General features: G+C 39.9%; 1 protein-coding gene across 1 annotated transcript in view; it reads right to left on the bottom strand.

Annotated features, from left to right (window-relative positions):
- The window catches only part of EGF (epidermal growth factor), a gene marked incomplete at its 5' end in the record, with an annotated part of 55,126 nt that overhangs the window by 21,138 nt on the left and 10,472 nt on the right, over nt 1-23,516 (bottom strand). The window contains 12 exons of the mRNA XM_084203857.1: nt 1,156-1,379; nt 3,082-3,186; nt 4,792-4,940; nt 6,822-6,958; nt 7,989-8,114; nt 9,275-9,397; nt 11,626-11,748; nt 12,732-12,857; nt 16,851-17,053; nt 18,618-18,848; nt 19,975-20,156; nt 21,115-21,314. Coding sequence (XP_084059983.1) covers nt 1,156-1,379; nt 3,082-3,186; nt 4,792-4,940; nt 6,822-6,958; nt 7,989-8,114; nt 9,275-9,397; nt 11,626-11,748; nt 12,732-12,857; nt 16,851-17,053; nt 18,618-18,848; nt 19,975-20,156; nt 21,115-21,314 — 1,929 coding nt within the window. The remainder of the gene's footprint in view (nt 1-1,155; nt 1,380-3,081; nt 3,187-4,791; nt 4,941-6,821; nt 6,959-7,988; nt 8,115-9,274; nt 9,398-11,625; nt 11,749-12,731; nt 12,858-16,850; nt 17,054-18,617; nt 18,849-19,974; nt 20,157-21,114; nt 21,315-23,516) is intronic.

Genomic DNA, 23,516 nt, shown 5'->3' on the forward strand with positions numbered 1-23,516 from the left:
TTCACATAATCCATGTTTCTATAGTGCTTCTAGCTCTCTTTCTCTTTTTGCTCCCTCTAAGACACTGTCTTACTCCTTGTGGAGAAACAAAATGAAACTTGGATCAGATTTCAAGGTCCTCCTTTGCAGATCCGCCCCATTCCTGGAGGAGGCAGTCGCCCGTGGGAGCAAAGGGAAGAGAGAAGAAGGCTGGAAATTACTAAGAAACTACTCTTTGGGCCTTCCGATGTCTTACAAACTGAAGGACACTAATTCCTCCAGGACCTCACTTTGCTCACCTCCAAAGACTGGAAGGATATCTGGCTTAGGTGATGAACACAAGCCTTCCCAGAGCGCAGACTAGAACAGAGGCTGCTTGACAGAGGAACCATAAGGTTACCCGTGGCAGCCATGGTATTGAGCTACGAGTCCTCACTCTGCCCATGTTTTGTATGCACACCTACAAAATGATCCCCAGAGAGATCCCATGATCAAAAGAAATTGTCCTCTCCAGAAACTAATTTGCCATGTACAAGATTCTTAAACACATGGTGTACTTTAGACGTGGTACAGCATCAGTTCCTTGTTGCTAACACCTCCGTTCTTTTGCTTCAGAACAACACAGTTGTGTGCCAAGCAGTAGAAATCTTAGCCATAAAAACTACCAGCACACTGTAAAATCGTTTTTTGTTTGGTATCTATTGTGTGTTTAGAATCCTTCCAGTGCTCAACACTGCAGATACAGGTTTGCTGCTCAAGGACCTTAACAAAACAAATTAATTCCCTTTCTTCCTATGTCAATATAACTCACTGATGCAATAAACTCAGCAAAACCTGAATTAAACTAAGCAGCCATGTGTGGGAAAAGCAAACCACATTTTAAATTTTTTGATTCTTTGCATTTTTCTGTGAAGGCTGAAAAAAGGCATCGCACAAAGTTCTCTGTGCGATGAAAAGTGACTCGGTAATAAAAGCAGAGGGTGTAAGAAAGACATGCTTTGGCTAAAATTAATAAAAGTCAGTTGGGTAAGAGAATGAAGAACTCAAATGCTGTCATTAACCTCAACATAGCATGGGATATATAGCACAGCAGCTGGCCAGTAGTTTTCATGCACATACGCAGACACACACACACGGACCACCAGCAGTAGGTAATTATCAACCCCAAAGCCTCACCTACATCATTCTGTGCAAGAATTCGACGATCAGAACCATCCAGGTTTGCGCTCTCAACCACAGCCTGTTTAGCATCACACCAGTACACCTTGTCAGCCAAGTAGTCCAGAGCTATTCCACTGGGCCACAGCAGGCCAGTGCTGGCTATGACCCGGCGATCGAAGCCTTCTAATGAAGAGCTGTCAATCCGCGGGCTGACCCCCATGTCAGTCCAGAATAATCTCCTTCAGAAAACAAAATGAATACGGGAAGTCAGTAAGTAAATGTTTGTCCTCCTCTCCATGGAGTTCTTTCAAAGCAGAAAGGTCAGATCAGAGCAATCCAGCCCTGACTCACAGGAGAAAAAGTGCACGCGTCAAGCAAACATATTGGCTGCTGATCTTTCCATGCTTGCCATAAGACTCCAGGTGATTGCACTGGGACTTATGCAGAATCCTCACTCTGCTCACTGGCATGAAGCCTTTGGAAACAGCTCCTATGTTATCTGCCACAGCTCTTCATATCTGCTTTTTGTTTTTCCATGTGACAGCTGATGGTGTTTTAGCAAACCCAGACAACAGAAACATTGCACTAGCCGGACCCTTGTCTAAAGAGGGGTACAACAACAAACGAATGAAACTAAAATTACCCATTATCCCTGGAAAACAAGCAAAAGCAGGCAGGTTGTTTAAAAAAAATATACCAATATCAGGTCCAGAATCCTGCTTCCTTTAATAAAATCATGGTTCTCAGGGTCTCCCTCTAGAGTCCTGTGTGTTATTCACTGAGTGTTTAGCAGTTTTCAATGAACAGGCAATGCTAGAAGGCTACTCAAAATGGGGATAGCTATAATTGCAAATGTCTGAAGTTTGGGCTCATCTTCCCAGGCACCAGTTGCCTCTGTGAGGTTTACTGAAATAACCCAGGGATTCACTTAGTTTTAGTTACACAAGCAGTTTTGCTCTAACTAATGCAGGGATCAATATTTTCAAGAATTCTAATTGAGTTTCACATCCCTCTTTAATATTTACAACTATGAACACTGCCATAATGTCTGTCCATCCTTTCACCATTAACTTTCTAAAAAGTTAGGTTTTAATGATGTTTCCTCCTCCCTTTCCCCTTGCATGCTTTGCCTCTACCAATAATTCTAGTAAACAATCTGTCAGAACCTACATTTTTCCAAAGTTTTCCTGCAAAATGTTTCTATAGCATTCAACCTCTACTGAAAGGTTCTTATTGGTCTTTTATGGGCAGAGGCAAGCTAGCAAAACAGCAAAACACCCTCTCCAAACCTGCTTCTTTCTGATTCATCAGTACTTGGTTATAGTAGGATATGAGCATCAAAACAAAATTTAAAGGACCAGATTTGAAATGCTCCTACTACAAGCATATTGACTAAAAATCCATGGGACTTTGCCATTGGTTGAAACAGCCAGAATTTCATCAGGAGTGTAAACACATGGGATCATTTCAACACTAGTTAAGAAGATACAAGTCATATTTAAAACAACAAATTTCCAGAACAGTAAATTAGGTTTAGTTGCCTCTGAAACTGAAACACAGGCCAAAAAAAAGGCAGTATTGTAAGCACTGCTGGTTTAAAGTGATAACCTTCTTCACACTAGTAGATATGGAGCCATGAAAGTTTGCAGTGTGGCACCTACAGCTGTCAGTGACCTCAGGTGCTCATGCTTATCTTTAGCTGAAACTGCATGTAGTATCATTAATGCTCCAATTACTTTCTTCTGAAATCTATATGAGAAATGAACATGTCCCAACTCATGAAAGAAACCCTGCAAAAAAACATTACAATTCACACAGCTCTGAGAGGCAATGATAATCCAGCACGAGACTAATGCATATTTTGACTGCCAAAGCTTGCACACTCATTTTTAAAAACCATCCACAAGCATTACATGATTTACTGTGTTTATCACTCCTTACTTAGCAAATGGGTGAATGGCAATCCCTCGGGGCTGGGAGAGATCCTCCCAGATGATCATTTTTCTTTGCATTCCATTCAGATTGCTCCTCTCAATGCACACCTTCCTGCAACACACAGAGCACTGTCAGGTCCTCCCTGCTATCTTTTAATTGCCTTCTTGGGCTGAATGCACTAAGATTTTGCATTGCTTTAGTTTAGCTGTAATAAATAATTTCACAGTGACAGGAAGTAATCTTGCTGATGTGGGACGTCTAGTTGTTTTATCAGCAAGTAATTCATGTTACAGCTTCATTATCTGGTCTAGGGCATGATGACAAAATACCTGCTGGTCTGCAGAAGACATGAAGTTCTCCTTCTTTGGGTGAATAATGAATTGCAAGTATGATCACTAATAGATAAATGCTAGCTTTAAAAGGAGCCAGGAGAAAAACCAGCTCCTAACTGAATACCATTACCAAATGTATAAAGAATTTTTTAAAATAGTACTTTTACATAGCATTTTTCATCCAGAAATCAGTGGTCATTTTACATATCACATCTATTTTGCAGGAAAGAATGAGGCTAAGATTACTCATAAAACCTGTGGCCAGGACAAGTATAGAATCTACATTGCCAATCTTTCAATTCACCTTTTTTTCCAGAAAACTGATTTTATTGCTGCACTAATCATCTTGCCAAACAAATATCAGCATCCACCTGCAAGCAAACCTACAGCCTTCCATGCCTCTTTGAACCTTCAAAGAAAGGCCCTACAGAGATGGAAGGAGAAATATATTCCTGCAAATGTGAAATACAAACAGGTAAACGCAGTGGGTGAGAAGGAATTTGCAGATTCAAAAAGTCATATTCCCCCTGAATATGTCCTGTCTTATGGAGAGAAGCACCATAATGTCCCATTTCACAAGAAACACTGGCATATTTCTACAGCAGCTCAATCATGTGACAGTATTGTAGCTAAAAGCAAGGAAGTGGACTAGCAGAATATTTAAAATGGAGAAGGAGGGTGGTCTAAACACTCAAAATTACTTTTTATTGACTAATGAATAATGGATCATGTTGAAAGCTCATGACCTCTCTTCAAGGAGTCTTCATGATCTGTTGTGATCTGAAACTGCCTTTTCTTCAAAGGTCAGTTTTGTTTCCCTCTGCATGTAAGGTTAGGTATCAGCTGAAAGGTGGTTGCATTGTCTGGCAGCAGTCATTCCTCTTTTATCAGAGATAATTGACAAAGACTCTCCAATAACATGATTCTAGCTGCCAACAACACTGACTTCTGCCCAGGATGTACTCAATACCACAATATTCTTTTTTATCTGTATGTATGTCTGTATATACAAAGATATACCTATACACACACACTCACATACAGCCTGTGTATATAAAAAACAGTGTAAGGAAATACATTCACAGGCACATGTGCTCATGCATGTATGCATGTATGCAGTGCATGCTTTAGATTCCTTGCAACTGAGTCCAAATCCTTGCTCCTTGGAAAGACAAAGATAAAAACCCAACACAGACTGCAAGTGAACTTGCAGCATTTTAGTTTTACAGAGCCTTCCAACTGTATATACTTGGGACTTGAACTACCCAATCAGAATGCGAAGCACTACTGAACTAGTGATATCTCAGCTATTTCTGCACCACCAGTCATTTATTCCAAACATTTTACGGCATGCTTCAGCATAAATGCCCTGTGGAGCATGTACCCTCTGTCTGTCCAGTACAATTTACGGTTAATCCAGTCCACAGCAAGGCCTTCGGGTGTGTCCACAGCTCCATGAACAATCTTTTCGCGACCTGAGCCATCCAGATTGGCTCGTTCTATCCATTTCAAGGCAGTGTGAGCAAAGTAAATCTGTGAATAAATAATAGAAAAGGTGTCATTAGTTCTCATCTCACTTTCTACTCTACCTCCTCTGTCTAGTAACTCCCTTCTAAAGCACCTTTTTTTCATCTGGAAAGCTCCCTAAACTGCTTATGCGCAAAAGGCTGCACAGGTAACCCGTGATCCCTGATCAAATAAAAAGACACTTATCCTTCAACCAGGATGACTTCTACAGGCAGCTTGTGCTTAGCTGTAAATCCTGGTTGCCCTATATACAGCCCTCTGAATATCCTGTAGTTTTGTTTCAGCCAGCAGCTACTTCCCATGAAGCACAGCTGAGGAAGCAAAAGTAGGAACAGGCAGAAAGAAGCATGTTGTCATTTCACTGGCTGCTCACGCTGAAAAGGGAGAAGTGTGAAGAAGATAGAAGCACTGTATGTGTATCAAGGAGCTGGGAAGAGGAAAAGGAGTTATAAAATTTACTTGTATTTTTTTCCACTCTTTTATCCTGCAGATATCTTAATTTTTTACTAGATGTCTATTCTATAAGGCTCCAGCATTTTCAGAAGAGGTTTCTTAGTCTGGGGTCAAAAGAAAAGTTCTTTGCTGGTAGGGAAACCAGGTTTGCATTTTTCAAGGATGTGTAAATTTTATCTTGTATCCAAATACCAGAGGGAGGCAAACATTGCATGGCACAACCATATCAAAAGTAGCGCTGAGGCTTTCTTTGGAGATGGTAACAGCAAAACAAATAACTTTGCTTTGATGCTGGCCATGAGGTCAAACAGGAGGGTGCCTCCAGCCTTATCCCAGCTAATTCAACACCCTGGGAGCACAAAGGGGCGCTGCCTTGTCGCTCGGCTGACACAACCAGGCTCCTTCAACCTGGCTGGCCCCCTGCATGTCCCCCCACCTCTGTTCTGCCACCCAACACCGCAGGAGGGGATCCCTGGTGCACACAGGGACACTGGCACAGCTGATCCACGCTTGGCACAGCACAGGGCTGCTGCTGCCTCTCCAGCAGGGCCCTATTTTGGGAGCAAGTGGAGATGTTCCAGAAGTGCCTGAAGTGCTCCTCCTGTAAATGCAGATCTGGTAACATTCACATTTGTTTAGCTGCATCCATCTGGGCCTTGAGGTGCTTCCAACAACTTAACTGAGCTCCTCATCAGCTTTCACTGTACCATCCAGTATTTCTTTGCCACACTTTTACAGTGGAAATAAGTCTCTCCATGGGAAAATATAACTGTCTGCCACAGAAGGCTTAGCAAAGCACAGCTAAATCCTGTTCTTCCCCACTCTGCAGGCTGGGAGTAGGACATTAGGATGTGGCCACACAGACAAACAGGTCTTTATACAGAGAAGATTCCTGTTTCCAACAGCACTATCTGGTATGTGAGGAGTGCATTTTGGAAGAGCAATAGACTCTGTGAGCATTCAGCAGTTTTGCTCAATAATATCAGGACATGGGAAATAATTCTTGTTAAGATTATGCCAACATTTAGTAGGGATCATACAGATTTATCTGGATCGAATAAAAGATACTTTTGCTTGTACCACAACACAGCGAAAAAAGCCCACAATGTATTTCCAGAAAACAACACTGCAGTCTTAATGGAGAAAACTCACACAAAAGTTCTTTAACATTGAAATCATGCCTGAAGTGAATTTAGATATCCAAATTCTCTGTGAACTATCATTTTCAGTATACAAAAAAGAAATAAATAAAGGATGAAACTCTTCAACTAATGTTTGGCAGCCTCTACCAGTTGTGCCTCTAGACAGGCAACAGAACAACGAGCAGCATAATGTGTAATCCAGATCACTGACAGAGGAAAGGTTAAGGCACATGAAAGCTCAATCCTTTTGTCCTTGCAACACTCCAGAATCCTCTCATTTTTAATGCCTTACCTTATTTTCCACCGGGTCAGAGTCCAGTGCTAAGACTACTCCCATCTGCCAGTCAAGTAAACTTGTGTAATCTGTTCCATCAAAACTGATCTGGCGGATATCTTGGCCATTTGCAAATAACAAAAATGGCTTAGGACCTGTTGATTGAAATTTGCCAATATGTTAATTGCACTAAGTTCAAAGTGATCTCTTACTTACATTACTACTTAAGTAGCGTTGTAAATAAGTAACAGTAAAAGACAAAATGAGGAACAGAAGCAAAAAGAAATTACAGCAATTTTCCTACACTCCACTTGCCTAAGAAATTAAAGATAAATGTGCATTTAAGTTTACAGCATCAGCCTCAACACTTCTGACAAAAGGAGTCACTAGTCCTGCTGCATTTCACACTGAGTGCCTTAGCCTCAAGGCAACCATCTCTCTGCATTTCACAGCATCATCATAAATGCCAAAATAACTTGAATTTTGCATATGGAGAAGTATTTTGTAGTAAAAGCAAGAAAGATACCATTCTCCAAAAAAAACCACCCCCCCCCCCCCAAAAAAAAAAAAAAAAAAAAACCCAAAACATAGCTTTCCCCTTATTTTGGGCGCAAATCAAAAGCTTCTTTTTCCTCCCTTCTCTTTGGCAATTGCTTATACCTTGCTGATCACCAGAGTCTGCCCTTTTCTCAGAAAGAGCAGAAGGGTCTGGAATCCAGAAGTGCGCATCAAACACCTCAGCTTCCTGGGGCCAGTGGGGGAGAAATATGGAAATATGGAAAGTCCTTTGCAGGAAAGTCCTTTGCAGGCTATTCCCTGTGCTATTCACAAACAGAGAGACTTCAGCCCCAGTTCTGTAGCACTGGGCAGGAACTATGCCCATATTTATGTGAAGGCACAACACCCTGTGAACTGCAGAACAGACCTCCACAGTATGGGAGCCTGGAGTGAAATGTTGAAGATGGATCACAGACTGAACTTTCTGTGAAAGAGACAGAACCATGTACTGGTGCTTGTTCTGCTTTATTTCCAAAATAGGTTGTCTTTCCTAACAACTAACACTTCCCAAGTTTCACAAAGTAACCTAGAGTCAGTGCAAAAAGGGATCCCTGTTGATCCACCCTAAAGAACTCAAAAAAGTTTGCTTTTATTGGCAGAAGTATGCAGGCATACCAAGACACCAACCTATAGCAGTGCAGTGCTTTCTGTCTCGCTGAAGCTTATATCCAGGAAAACAAGCACACTCCCAGGAGGATGGGCTTAAAGAAGAGCATATCTGACTGCAGCCACCATTATCTGGAGATGTACAACCTTAAACAGAGCATTTGTAAAATTTTACTGTGCCGTTCTAAAAGAAAAATAAAATACAACACAATCAGAGGTATAAGAGAATGGTTCACTCTGCTCAGGATTTCTACAGTGCAAATCATCTCAGTGGCTGGTAGATTTACCAAAAGGCCTCCTGCTGAAAGCAGAAGCCTAGTAAAGTGAAAACAAATTATTAGTAACTTGTTCCAGAGTTTTCCTGAAAACTTACAACACAGGATGTTGTGTTGTAACACAAAGTGGGAGGGTGGGATATGTAAAGAGAGAGGGTCTTTCATGTGTTTCAGAGAACTCTTCTCCCACGCAAATCTCATCCCATCTACAAACAGAGTAACACATTTTATCAGACTTTGCCCTCCTTGCAGAGAAACAGCAAATTAATGCAATTGTCTCCCCAGAAGTTAATTAGGCTAGGATGACAATTGATACTTTCTAAGAAAACAAACCAAGATTTCATGTAAAAAAGAAACCATTCTTCTGTTATTTTTTTCTGTTATATTCTTAATACCTACATGAGCTAGGCAAACACAAAATAATGACTGAATCTATGTATAAAGTACAGCCCACAATGTGAAAGGGGTTAAAAGGGAAAGAGGATTTTTCACAGCATAAGGCTGTCAGTAATGGAGCTATCTTGACCCCTAAGACTGAAAAGATGCAGTTGAGAAGCTACAGTCCCCCGAATTTGGAAAATTGCTGAAGTGTGGAATGACAGATTGAGTGTAGCAACTTCAAGTATTCTGGCTGCAAAAATTCCATTTGTGGGTAATTTAGAGTGTCTCTGAACATGGGGTGCATGACATCAATAAAATTATCACCTGAGTCTTAATTTTGTACATATATGTCCTCTCAAGTACAAATTTTAAATGTCTCCCACAGCAAAAATCTGAGATATGCCTTGATCTGTGCTGACAACAAAAGAACTTGGCCAGCAAATATTGGATGTGGCTGCAACTAAAAATCTATTAAAAAACGAAGATGAATACTGCTCATGTCAGACTCAAATCACCTTACATTCTATTATCTTGTACAATCATTTACAGCTGTTCAAAATGAGTGTAAAACACCTTCATTCTCTTCTGGCTCTTGGTGCCAAGAATAAACAGAGACTGGCAGTCACTTCAGCTAAGAAAAATGTTCCTTACCTGTGCATGTTTTGCCATCCACTTTGAGCACAGATCCTTCTGGGCAAAAGCAAACAGGGCCTTTGGATGTTTGAAGGCAGCCGTGACTACAGCCGGTGTCATTACTTGTACAGGTAATTAGCTCTGCAGTAATTTAAGGAGAAAAAAAATCCTAAATGATAATAAAAATTTTTATTAAGCCCCCAGTAAGAGATGTCAACACCTTCTTAAATAGCAAAAGAAGAAGGAAAAAAAAAAAGTAAGGAAAAGAAATGTATAAAAAAAAGTAAGGAAAAGAAATGTATAAAAAAAAGTGTGATATTGAGTGCACAACACTTCTGAAGTCTTTCTGTGGTTTGTTGTGTTGTGTTTCTATTTTTCTTTTTCAATTTTTTCCACACCTCCTCCTGATTACAGCCCAGGAAAAAGCCAAAATTGCTGAGTCCTGAAGCCATTACACTTATCAGCCTTAAATTTTCCAAAATACTCTGAAGATTTGTTAGCAAAATATAAGTAATTTTGAAAAATTTCTTTCTTGTACTTCATCAAAAATAGATCAGGTTCTAAAAACTACAAGGAATCTATACAGAAAGAATAAGTATAAAAGACCAAGAGAATGAGGAAGAGCTACTTTCCTACTACTCCAAGTATAAAAGAGCTTAGATCAATCGAAACAGGAGATGAACCTTCCAGAAACAAAACTATGTTCCTTAGTGTCAGTTTTAGAAGTTATAAGGGCAAAATCATCTGAGGGCTTGGCAAGAGCTTTCCTTTACTTGCTATTAGAAATATTGCAGTGCCAATTTTATTTTTTTTTAGTATTTCTTTAATGCAGTTTCACAGGATGTGCTCCTTCCACCTTCTGCATTGCAGTACTCCATCTCTTTGTCCCAATTCCAGTGCCATATGACTGGAGCCAATGCAGGATTTCCACAGCTGCTTCTATGAATCAGCTGCACACATTGGCCTAAGTGGTGCATAGCTCTGGCAAATACTGCTTCTGCAAGACAACTGCGTTCTGGAGTGGAGTGTGCCAACCACTTCAGCACAGAGAAGGGAGTCCAGAAAATTCCTTCTGACCAGAGCTTGTGGCTTTAGATGAAGAGCTTCAGAAAGGACTTGGAGGACAAAGCATCAAAATCTCTGGCCAGCATTTGGACTTCTCATCCAGTGTGTGTGTGTCCCTCAAGCTGCATAGCTGGTGAACATCTGCCTTGTGCTGCAGGTCCCTTTGTCCATTCTGCATCCCAAGCCTGTGCTGGAAAAACATTATTTTCCATCTAATTTGAGCCACCCAAAATGCAGGCATAGAGTTCAAGCTGGTTATCCAAAGCAGGACTGAGTTCCACAGTGTCTCAATGTTGTTTTGGATGCAAAATGATATCCCATCTCCCAATAACCTCTGGCTGCAGCCCTCCCATAGCTCTTCTGCTGCAGTTGGCTGCCTTCTGCAGCTGTCACACACACCCTGGACCCCCATGCTGGGGTCACTGAATCCTGCTCCTGGCTCCCTCTTAATACGAGGAAGAAGTGGCTCTTACAGAATCACACAATGTCCTGAGTTGGAAGGGATCCACGGAGATCCTGGCCCTGCCCAGGACTCTTGGAGTCTAAAATAGACTGACTGCTAGAGTCTGTTAGATTCTATGGCTATAAATACTCTCCAGTAGTGATATTTAATATACTCTAGATCCTTATCCTGCCACGATCCACACAGAACTCATTGGTGCGCACTGGCACTCCTGCTTGGGCTTTATGCCAATGTTTTATTTCAAATAAACAAAGTAGAAGGACCTTTTTCTATGCATAAGCTTCACTTCAAAAGTGGCTGACAATATTGCAAGACCTCAAAACTTGGAAGCTTTTCATATTTTATGTTCTAGACTTACTTCAGAAAAGCTTGATTCATTTGTAGGCTGAGCATAAACATTTGATTCAATTAATGTCATACCTATTAGCAATGCTGTCAGCCCTGATCTGAAAAGAAAATACATTATGCTGTGAACTGCCCTTTCAGAGACTGGGCAAATCCTTAGAGAGTGAGCCAAATTCAGAGACCACATTTAAAAATACATAACTGCTTATCCACCTGGAATGTGTCACCAGGCCTAACCTGAGAAGAGATCTCTCTGGAGACATGACTTGTTTCTTTTTTCCTCCTCTGAAGAAGTGCACACAATTTCTCACGTGTAACTTCTGCTTCCTTGAGCACGACACCTGAAATCAGTTCACTCACTTTAAGCCGATCCTGCTTACGTAACACGGGATTGGAAGCAGCAACGCAATTCACAAAACTTTCAGCAGTTCCCAGTGTGAAATGAGGACTGTCTCCAGCAGGGTACTCCAAGTGTTTGTGTATCTCAGCTCCTTACCATGGCATGTTTTCCTGTCAGGCAGCAGAACAAAGCCCCTCGGGCAGGTGCAGTAATAGGAGCCAGGGATGTTCACACAGCCCAAAGTGCAGCCGTGATTCCAGAAGCCACATTCATTAATGTCTGCAAAGAGAAAGAGAACTTGTTGTGTCAGGATAACCTCATCAGTCAATGTTAGGGAATAGATTGGTGAAACAAAATAACAGTCTGAAAAAGTACATCCTTTTTTTGCATTCATTCCACAAAAATGTGGTTTTTCTAATGAGCCATAAGAAAACAAGTTTGCAGACCTCATTCACATCAGTGTTCAAATCATACTCGTGCTCTGTGTCCAGCATAGCTGCCTAGAGGACTTTGAAAAAGATGCCTTTTCATACAGATTCCAGTGCCATTTAAATCCTGTGCACACCCAAAACATGTACATTACATACCTTCTTAAAACATAAGTTCTTTTTAAAAATTTGGGTTCGACATGACTTAAGTAAAAGCCTCAAAACACAAGTCTATTAAAAGTTGAAATTCAGAAATCAAACCTGAGAATTTCCTGAGAACTGGAATGCTGGTGCTCAGGCAAGTTTGTAAATCCTGTAAGCTAGGAATTCTGATGCTATTATGTCTTATAAAATCTGGTCATGTGAAAGAGATGCTTTAAAAAGCATTATGTTATCTATTATTAATAGAAATTTTAGATTTTTAATAAAACAATCCAGTTTAAAATATTTAGAAGCACATTAAGTATTTCTGTCTTTTTTGAAATGATACTTTAAACAGACTTCTTGTTGCCAGATTATTCCATGTTTCACCTTTGGTGGTACATCCAGTTTCATCCTTCTTTTAAAATTAAATTAGCACACATAAGCATTTCTACTTATCTGAAGCTCCTTTACCTACAACCTAAGACCGAAATTTCTCACAAGAATACCATCTGTGATACTCTCACAGGTGTTGTTTTAAACTATTTCAGACTTGGAAGGACACAAAACCGAAATGGCACATTGAAATTTTTAAAAGCTCATAGTAATTTTTCAAACTCAAGATACTAAGTAAAAGAACAGAAGAATTTTTTCATGCGATGGAATAAAGTGGATGAGAAATTCATGTATTACCTTCACAAAACTGTTTATTTCGACTTAAAATAAAGCCACTAGAACATTTACACCGATGACTCCTTAAGTCTGGCCTGCAGATTCTTCTTCTGCACTTTTCTCTGTTCAAATCACAGATTCCTTTTTCTGAAAGAACAATTACAGTGTAAGTAGACTGGAGTTCTTATCATATTGGTAAAATCAGGCAAAAAACAGTCACTGTAAAACTGAAAGTACTTGGAATATTAGGAGTAGGTGTGTCCAAATGATCATTTTGAGCTCAGCACAAACAGATTCAGAGAGAGCATGAACTAGGGGTTTGGTTTGGGCATACCTAGAGTGACTATGAAAGGGAAAATTCAAGTTTCCTATGCCCCCAGTCCTGCACAGTATTATATATTACTACGTAAAACACTCAGAAATAAGAACAAAAGAGAGAGAGCACACATGCAAAAAAGAGAGGGAAGAGAGATTTTTAAGACACAGCATACAAAGACTGTTGTTGTTGTTGTTGTTATATTGGAGCATTATTACCACATTATTACTCATATTATTTAACAAAAAAGATAATGGGAGATTTTAATGACGATGTGTTTTATTTGGGCAGAAGGTCCATTTGGCCCATTCTAGAGTATCTTTGTATTGGTGTGGCTCTATGAGAAATACAAGCATTATAAATGTTGAGCTCAAATTTCAAACTCAGAACCTTTCTTCAAAGGAAGAAGAAAAAATGTGCCCAAGGAGCCTTCCTATTTCTCCTGCTTCGCAGGAAAAGCTACTCCAGTATTATCCTTTCTCATGAGAAGGATTTGCAGAGCCTCATGCCTGTGCTCAGCTATCTTTCAGGGCTGGTGCTTTCACAGATATGCAGCACTCCTGATTTTATTTTTGTCTCCAAAATGGTTATTTCTGTTTGAACTGATGCTACAGAATGTAGGTGTGCAGCCACACAAAATGCTGTCTTTGCCCTGGGCTGTGTGGGTAAGACATCACGGGCTCATACCGGCAAAGAAATGCATATGTGACCAACTTTCTTCTGCTGTTTCCCATTCACAATCTAAACTCCAAGAGACGGAAAACTGCATAATATTTAAGCTCCAAGTTTATTCTTCTGCTAGTCACAGCAGAGAAAACATTGGCCCCTTGGTGGAAAGGCAGATCACATCTATAAATGTAATAATATATAATTTCCCAGACAGACTCTGCAGCTTGGCTACAGGCACACCTTGCACTTATTTGGTTAACTGGTTAAGTCTTCTCTAGCAAAGGTCATACCACTAAATGCAAAATTATGAATGGATGACTAGGTAGATATTATCTCTGTTATTTAGCATGTTATCTTTTAAGAGACTAGAATTTTGTGTGGTTTTAGGCGAGGCTCTTGTTTTGTAGAATTAATTTTGAATTGGACACAATATTTTTCTACTGCAACTGAATTGGGAGCATACAGTAGTGGAGAGTCTAATCTTCAAATAAAGAACTCATTAGAATGGCAAAAGTTCAAGTGCCTGCAACCACAAAGCAAGAGAATCCACAAACAAGACCACATTGAAGGCTGCATCATATGCTTATCATTGTTACTGATTTTTCTCCCCATGGTTGTACCATTATGGATCTAGTGGTCTAAAAAGACCTGAGACACCTTGGAGATACAGAATAAATAACAGAAGCTGTAGTTTTGTCATCTGGACAATCTCTGGAAGATAATTCTTAACTAGGTATTAGAACTCTATGTAGCCATATCAATACGTAAAACCCCAACCACATTTCAAAGCTTAATGGTGATTAAATTGTGAATCTCAAAGTTTATAATGTAATATTTTCTAGAAGAATGCCATTAAAAACCACTCTTATGAACTTATTTGTGTTTTGTGGGGTTTTTTCCCCTCCCATCACCCGTCTTACATGGAAATACATCACTCAGATATTAGCCTGATGCTTGTATCTTACACTGGAAAGAAAATGTAACATAATTTCTCAAAAAAAAAAATTACAAGAGTACTGAATATCATTAATCTGTTAGGAATGATTCTTTCAAAGAATTCCAGCAGCAGTATTTGAGATTTTAGGTATTTCAGATATTTTATGAGCCTTTATTTGAAGTGACACACCAAAGTTGTTCTTTGGGGTTACAGCAAACCCAGAGATGAATTAATGTTCTTCTCTCTACTAATTGGCCCTGACCAATCCAAGGAAGTAGTTTGAAAGAGAAAGGGAAGAGGGAACCTGAGGAATTTAAGTAGCAAAGTAAATAATTCAAACGACAGTAAAAAAATCAAATCATATCAGTTGCACACTTCTCCTAAGTTCCCTTTTCATCTGAAGGAACTCACTAGTTATCTGCTTTAAAGAAGGCCTGATAATTCACAGCTGACACTACATTGCAATGTACATTTTCTTAGCTTGTACAGAGCATCCAATTAGTCTAGGTATGCTTTTATCTCCAGGTTTCTCTCTTGTAAGATCAGCTATAAATCTCATTTGAACTCCAGGCTCATTAGTCCTCCTTTCATCTTGTTCTTGCATTGGATAAGCCAAGCAATGCACATACAAAGTCCAAAAGGTTCATCTGGATTCAGCCTCTTAAGCTTCTTTGTTTCTACTCCACCATTTCCCAGACATTTTACAAGAAGTTATTTGGAATTATTTTTTAAAAGCCTTCTGCTGACACTTCCTATCATACAAAAATTTACTAAATATGTTGGAAATAAACATACATTTAAAAACATTGGTAGGTCATATATGAATAAAAGCAGGGAAAGCCATTTTTCATGGAAAGAGAAACGTCAGAAAGCAGAATGTTCCAGTGGAAGAAGTGGAGTAAATCTTCTGAGAGAAAAATATAGGCTAAGTGCCCACAGTCACTGAAATTAAGCTGCACATTCTTGTCCTAGTTCCTCTCTGTGAGGGCACCAAATGTGTCAGTAGAAAAAAGTGCTTCCATTTGCCAGGACAGCCATTTTCCCCAAAGGAAATGTTGCCTCTGAATAGAGACTCCCTGTGCTTACAAGGGTAAGCTTGATTTCCAGGAACACTATCTTCTGCATCTCAACAGGTCTTGGCACTGCAAACAAAGCATTTGAGGGGGAAAGCTGCTTTGAAGGTTTTGATTTTCCCTCTCAGACCAGTTTTCATAGGGCACAGACTGCATGGTACAGCTGTTGGCTGGCATGAGGAATGACAAAGCCTATTTTATAGTAGCTATTTAGGAATAGTTCAAAGATACATTTACAGTTTGATTTTTGCTTATATGAACTAAAACAAACACTATGTTCTCCCCATGTGTTTGTACCTCTGGGAGTCCATGGCTGTCTTCCCTTGGGAGCTGTGCAACCATTGCTTGGCACACCAATGCCTCCACACTCTTGGCTCCATTGCTCTTATCCAAGCAAAACTGGTGACAAAAGCTATTCCATTAAAGCAAGAATGCTCTGCTCCCCAGAGACTAGAGGACAAGACATTATTTGTTTCCCTGGACATCCCCCACCTCCTGCTCCCTCAGCAAGAATCCCCAAGGAAGGTGAACTATTGATAGTTAATTATCTTTATTTTTGGATCCACAGTGAAAGGCAGCAAGATGACCAACTCACACTGTGGGCTGCAATTGGTATCAATTAAAGAGGCAGGAGTCTCTTATCCTACAAGACTGTCTAAGATCTGCTGGTTTTTAACTGAATCATTTCACAGCAAATCCATTTGTAGAACATACTGTGTGCTCAAAATTCTTCGCTGCCATAATAGTCAGAGTTGTTTAGATGCACCTTAGACTAAAACCTCCAGAATGAAGCAGACATTTGGTGAGGATAATGTAGGTAGAGGGTTAAAAATCTGTATGGTTTGTGCATTTAGCAGGAAAGCATAAAAGTATCTTTGTGTGAAGAAAAGCAAGAGAATAAGGAAGTCACATTTATCTGCATGTGTGTATAGATTAATGAAACAAGCAGTTCATGCTTTCATGCTTCTACCCTGATACTCAGCTGGAACTGCACACACCAAGTGGAACTGTGGACCACTGAAATGAAAAAAAAAACTTCTTCCTTTATTTCACTGAGGCCTGCAATTTTGCCAAAGAAAATTCTTACTGCAGAGGATCAGTGTGACTGTATTAGTCTGACACATAGCAGCATTACATTTACTTACCCAAATCCTGAGAATCAATCCTTGCACCTGGCTGCTTAAATGGGTGTACTATTTTTATTTCCACTGGTGGGAAAAATGATGGCTTCAGGCTAATTGTGACTACAACGTTTCCAGTGTATTTGTTGGCTCTCCATATCATGCCAGACTTCAAGTCTGAGTAATACAGGTGCTCAGCAAAGAGAGACATACCAAGCAATTGATGCCTACAAGAGAAGAGAGCAAAGTGGCACATTACCTGATCCCTATATATTTACTCACTTAAACATTTTCTGAGTGCCTAGTTCAGTCAGGTTCACTAAAAATTAACTTTTTTTAATATTGTATATGTGTATATATATATATACATACAAACTAAAGTATCTTCTATAAATGAGAATCAGAAGAAGTGCAGAGACATTCCCAAAATAATTCAGCACTCAATCCTGCAAATTTGCAAGAAATAGACACAAAATGGATAACCTGCATTTCTCACAGGTTTAATGATCTATTGGTCGTCGGGACTGACTAAACTGGGAGAGAAAGCCTAGGTGTGACCCTGCTTCTGAGGAATCCAGCAACCAAAATGGAAACTTGGCCTGTTGAAGGATGTAGGTCAGATAAATTCCACTGGTCCCCAATATCCAGTGCCTGCTCTGACAATTCTGACTGTCTGAGGAAATCAGGGTTGAGATGGAGTGGTAGGAGTAGGGCACTCTTAAAATCCATATTCTGCTGCTTCTTCTATCTCAGGAACATAGTTTCCATTCACTGGTCAGTTACAGCAGCTAGCAGAATTCATAAAAGGGCCAAGTTTTAAATAAGAGAGAAATCAGAAAAAATACTGATAAAGGTATTTTTGTCTTCTGCTTTCCAGGAAAACATAATCCAGGTGGAAAACAGAATCCAGGAAATCCAGGCTAAAGGATTAATACCCCAGTGAACAACAACCAACTCAAGGGAGAAAGGGAAAAAAGTAAGGAAAAATCCAAACTGACTGCTGGCATTGTAGGGAGAAGCCAACTTTGTGTTCATTATATGAAAACGGTGGACCACATATTTAAATAAGCAGGTCAGCAAAGGTGAGTTTTTCTCAGTCTACTGTCATAAATCCGTTTTCCACACATGGAGACCCAACCACACTGGAAGACACTGCAGTGACAACCTTTTCCTGATCCCCTCACTGACCCCATGGCCACCTGTACCCCTGCACAGCAAGAAGACCAAAAGGACGTGGGTCCAAGAGCCCCCTCAGCCATGCTCAGCACTGGCCCTGGGGGCAGGACAATGCTCTTGCACAGCACAGTTTTCTCCACATCTGCTGATGCTTCTTGGAGAGCCTGAGCACAGGGCCAAGGCTCCCCAGGGAGCAGCAGCTAAGGAGGACAGCAGGCTTAGATGAGGATGGAGTTCAGTCTCCTGAGCACAGCTCAGACACCTGAGCTCACCCACTGTGACCTTGGATAAATCATTTAATCTCTCCTCTTGGCTCCTCTCTCTGCAGAAAAAGGCCACCAATAAACACTCCCAGAGGATTTCTAAGGATTAATTGGTTATCATTTGCTGAAAGCTTGGAAGTTGGAGAGTGCTGAGTGGCAGTATTATCCTTATAACAGGGACATTTTTCCATTTTCCTATCATTAATGTTACATTTACAGTCATAGGCCATATGCAGTAGACTTTATACTATCCATGTTGTGAACTGACCCAATAAAAGGGAGGATGAGGGAGAGAGCATAACTGCATCCCTGAAATGAATGTTTTATTTCTGACAAGCTGAGGAAAACTCACCAGACAGAATTTCTGAGGAAACGAACAGCTCCACCATTATAGTCACACGATCCAATATGGGAAATCTCTTTCCCGTGGTCATGTTGGATCCAGTAGAGCCTTGTGTCAACCAAATCTAGTGAGATGGCCTTTATTTTTTCTGTAGTTTTCAAAATATTTATCATATCACTTCCACTGAGGGACGCTCGGTGTATGCTGGAAACTGTACCATCTGAGGACAAAAACAACAGCCTGCAGGCAAGGGAGGCATGTTTAAAAAACAAAACAAAACAAAACAAAACGCCCCACAACACTACATTTTCAAAACAAACACTTCATTTTCAAAATCACATCACAGCTACACACTCTCTATTCAGTTATTTAGTTGTTCCTGTATTCAGAGTTTCTCCGTATGGTACTAGAACTACAAGTACTGCTGGAGGTACTAGAAACCAGTGTTACTAGAGGTAGTAGCAATTTCCCTCAAGTAGGTCAAGCAGGAATCAGCCCAGCTTAACCACAAAGCACTATTGTCTGTCTCTCTGCTTTGTTCAACCGTGCAGTCAAGGAAACTGGAATTACTTCTCAAATCTATGGGGAGCTCCTGCAAATTTGAGGAAAGGCAGGTCTGATGTCCAGGCCCTAAGTCCCACAGAGATGGCAGGATTCCAAAGAGTGTTAGCAATGCTAATCTATCATCATGTACAAATGTGTTAGGAATGGACACATGAGTCTTAATATTAAAATAGTTGCACACACCACTGAGCAGCTTTAATGCAAATCAAAAGTGGCTACAAAGATATGCTCTTGCTAAACAAAACAGAAGCATTTCCAATTCTTCTCAAGTTGTTTTTTGGTTTTTTGGGGCTTTTTTTGCAACTTTAATGCGAGAGGATTTTGTGTAGGGGAAATTGGCACAGAGACCACTGTATTGGTCTCTCTGTGCCAATATTCAGAAAATATACCAATTTATGTTCAAAGTGTGCTGGGTCTGGAGCACAAGTGACTCCAGCATTTGCAGGCATCATTCCCTTTGCTTCTCCAATACTGCCTTCCTACCCAGAAACTTTGCTGGAGGAGGGTAGACTGAGATTGAATATTAGGAAGCAATTCTTTACTGTGAGGGTGGTGAGGTGCAGGAATGGGTTGCCCAGAGAAGTTGTAGATGCCCCACCTCGGGAACTGTTCAATGCAGGTCAGATGGGACTTTGTGCAACCTCACCTAGCAGAAGGTGTCCCTGTGCCTGGTGAGTGGGTTGGAACTAGATGACCTTTAATGTCTCTTCTAACCCATTTCTATGATTCCATGAACCACAATCATAGTACTTTGCATATTTGGAGTCCATTTCAATGAAATTACTGACCCCTTTAAAATTACCTTTGCTCAGCATCAATGACAATCCTTGTGGGAAGACCAACAGCTCTCAGAAGAACTCGGCGTTTCTTCCCATTCATGTCGGTTGCTTCTATGGTTCCTTTCTGTCTGTTGGCCCAGAGAATGTCTTGATTTATCCAGTCAATAGCAAATCCTGAAATGCCTTTGTCTATGTAACATAGTCTCTGTAAGCAAGAAAAAATGAGTTGACAAGAAGAATCCTAATGACTACTCTAAACTTGGCTTTTGTTACAGGGAATAGAAGACGCAGCTGAAACTTTCCAGTTCATGCCTTTGCCTGCTTCATTTTCTTTCAGACCTGTAGCTATTTCTCTTTCTTTTTCTTTCATCACTTTCATTTGGTCTTTGTGCTTACACATACCCCCTCTGAACTGACTCCCTGCAAAAGAAGAAACTGTTCTGCACAGGAAATATACTGGATTAATATTTGGCTACATTTTTTGCATTTGGCACACTACGAAGCACCCAGGACTGTGCTGCTATGGATGGAAGTCTCCTGACACACTGCTGCTGGACCCTGATCCCTTAAAATCAGTGAAAATACATGAGGGAAAACCCCACAGAGGTAATTGATACTGGCAATCTCTCTCAAAGAAAAGAACACTCTCAAAGCAATAAAGTGCAGCCAGAACAGCCTGTCTGCCTTCCTAATCAGCCAGATGCAATGAACTGCACAGTTTTTTTCTGAACAAAGTGCTGATGGCATTTATGCAACCATAGAAACCAATAAAAGGTTTGAGGAAAAAATGAGCAGGAATTCAAGCACATTCTTTGCATAGCATTTGTGTCAGCTTGTGTTACAATAATCTTGAAGACAACTTTGTAATGCCAGAGAATAATCTATAACTGGTAGAAACATTAAAGTCTACAGAGTCTTAATTTGTTTGAATTTCCTCTCCTGCATTTTTAACTCAATCCTCTCCTGCATTCACCTGATCTTGTATGTACTGAATGTGAATGCCAGTAGAACAGCCTGGGCTCAGGGTCAGAACCATTACAACAGCAGTAGTAAAGGCATAATCAATGAACAGTAAAGGCAGAACCATGCCCAAGGAGCAGGTGGTTTTCACAGAGGGTTTTGCACCATCAACGAGGAGAATTCCAAAGAACTGATTACTTTACCTCTCGTTTTGTGCCATTTAGATTAATTCTTTGGAGCAGTCGCTTTTCAGAGTCTACCCAATACACTTTCTCTTCTATATAATGAAAATCCATAAGTGTTGATGGACCAGTATCAGAAACCAATCTTTCGTGATTTGTCCCTTCAGTGTCAATTCTAAAGATGTCATTTCCATGGCTAAAAAGCAAGAATGGTGCTGGGTCTGGTGTGGAGAAAACAAAATGAGACCAATTAATTGATAATCATTGCATTTTTGCTGCATTAAATTCTCATCAGTTGCATACTAGTCAAAGAGAAAGCTCAAGATTTAGATGTCTCATTCCTTAATAGCAACTTTCTAAGTGTATCACAGAGAACTAGTAACGTATAAATGGAATGGTTCTTTCACATTTGATGCTGAAAATTATGGGAAAAATCTGAGTTAGGAAACTGAAATGACAGTGGATGTTACCACTTATCCCAAATCTTACAGTCAGAGGTCAGAAAAACTGCTGCATGCTTGCCAACTGAGGTTGAACAAAGTTTGCTGTGGATGTACTTCCAAGTTGAAGATCCCTTCAAACTACTGTGCTATAGCAAGAATGTATCACAGAGAGGTAGCCTGGAACCTTTCTTTAACTATCCAAAAAAGGAAACTGAAGATCCCAAGACAGGAAAAAGGAAGAAACTGGAGATTGGGGAGGTTTCTTGTGCTGCAGAAGGCTGAAGGAAAACAAAAGACCTATACTTAAAACTCTGGCAGCTCAAAAGCAACTTCTTCCAAACAAAATCTCTATTTGTAATGAGCAAAGGGTAAGAGTATAAGAGTAACTTAATATAAAATTTGTTAAAACAAAAAGTGCTCCAATTATGCCCCATACTCCAGAAAACCAATTAAGGCTGAAAGTGATGAGCAGCTAGGATGGTCCCAGGAGCCTTGATGCAACCTTAAAACAAGGTGATAAGTGTGGAGGGACAATTAGTATGACATAATGATTGGGGCTGATCCAGGTTTATCAAGTCCTCTTTGTTCTTTTTAGGGTATCACTGTAGAGCACAATTAAGATTGTACAAGGAACCTTAACTGCAATTAAGATTGCTCAAGGAACCCTAACTACCTTTCCAAACCACACCTTTCCAAATGTGTTGGCTATCTTCTGTAGCCAACACCTTTTAACTTTCATTTTGAAAATAAACATGGGTACGTTACTTGTCTTTTAGTTTATATGTATTATATATATATATATATATATATATATATATATATATATATATATATATGCACACACATACACATATCTGTGGGTATCAAGTCTGTTCTTTAATTTACTACAAAAAAAACCATACAAGACATAAATCCCATCATGTTAGTAATGTTGGAATTTTAGAACATGGTTGCCTGAAACAACAGATCCTGGCATACAAGTAGTACTCAAGCCAGCTGACTTTGAAATGCAATTATTGATATAGATCCAACAGAACGACAGCTTTCAACCCTTGGTTATCAATTGCTGAATTATTCCACATTGAAGAAGCAACTCTCCATTTATTGGGAATGGATGCCATCAAAGATGGACTATTACCAGTTTTCCTACACATACACTTTTAAAAATTAAACTGGTGCTATTGACAAGGTTCACATCTTTTTTCAACTAAATATCTTTACTATTAGCATGAAAACCGAGGCTTTAAACTCAACAAAAAGCTCTTCCACAAAATTGAGACAGATGCTTCACCTTCATAGTTGCAAGGTTGTTTAATTCTCTTTTCAAAGCAGAGGAATGAGACAAATTTTGATTTCTCCAAGTGAAGAAAGTTCTGATGAGCACCCAAGATGTAATTTTGGAAAGATGATCAGTACACTGTTTCTATGTTAGCAGAATGTTTTGTATCTCAAATTTTAAAGCTGTCACCTAATTATAGCAGCTGCTTACAGGATTTTAATTGCTCCCTTTTCCTGCTGCTACTTGAACTGAGCAACCCCATATTTGAACAATGAAGACTTGCTTCATATGAGTGTTAAATGAACATTGAAGAGTGGCCAGGCTGATTTCTCTAAGGGATTTGACAGCTACTGCCTGCAGTCTTGCCTATTAGTCGACCAAGAATATTTATACACTTTGATTTTCTCCTTTCCACTCTCTGAATTCCCTACCAGGTACCTGTGAATGAGGGCTCTAAATGGAACAAGAACTGAACAAAGCCAACTTTTGCTACAGAGGCACCAGTCAGATTTAGGACTCAATTTTATCAGGAGTTTAATTACCAGGTAAACCATATCTGCACCAAAGATCTTCCTGTCTTTATAACATGAGGGTATTTCACCTGGTATATTCCCCACAGAAGGGTTTATACCTGACTTGAGGGTTCCTTATCCATCACAATATCTCTATCTGTCACTTTCTGCTGTTACTATAAATGTTAG

The sequence above is a fragment of the Fringilla coelebs genome, assembly GCF_963513975.1.
Source record: "Fringilla coelebs genome assembly, chromosome: 4".
Taxonomy (NCBI): Eukaryota; Metazoa; Chordata; class Aves; order Passeriformes; family Fringillidae; genus Fringilla; species Fringilla coelebs.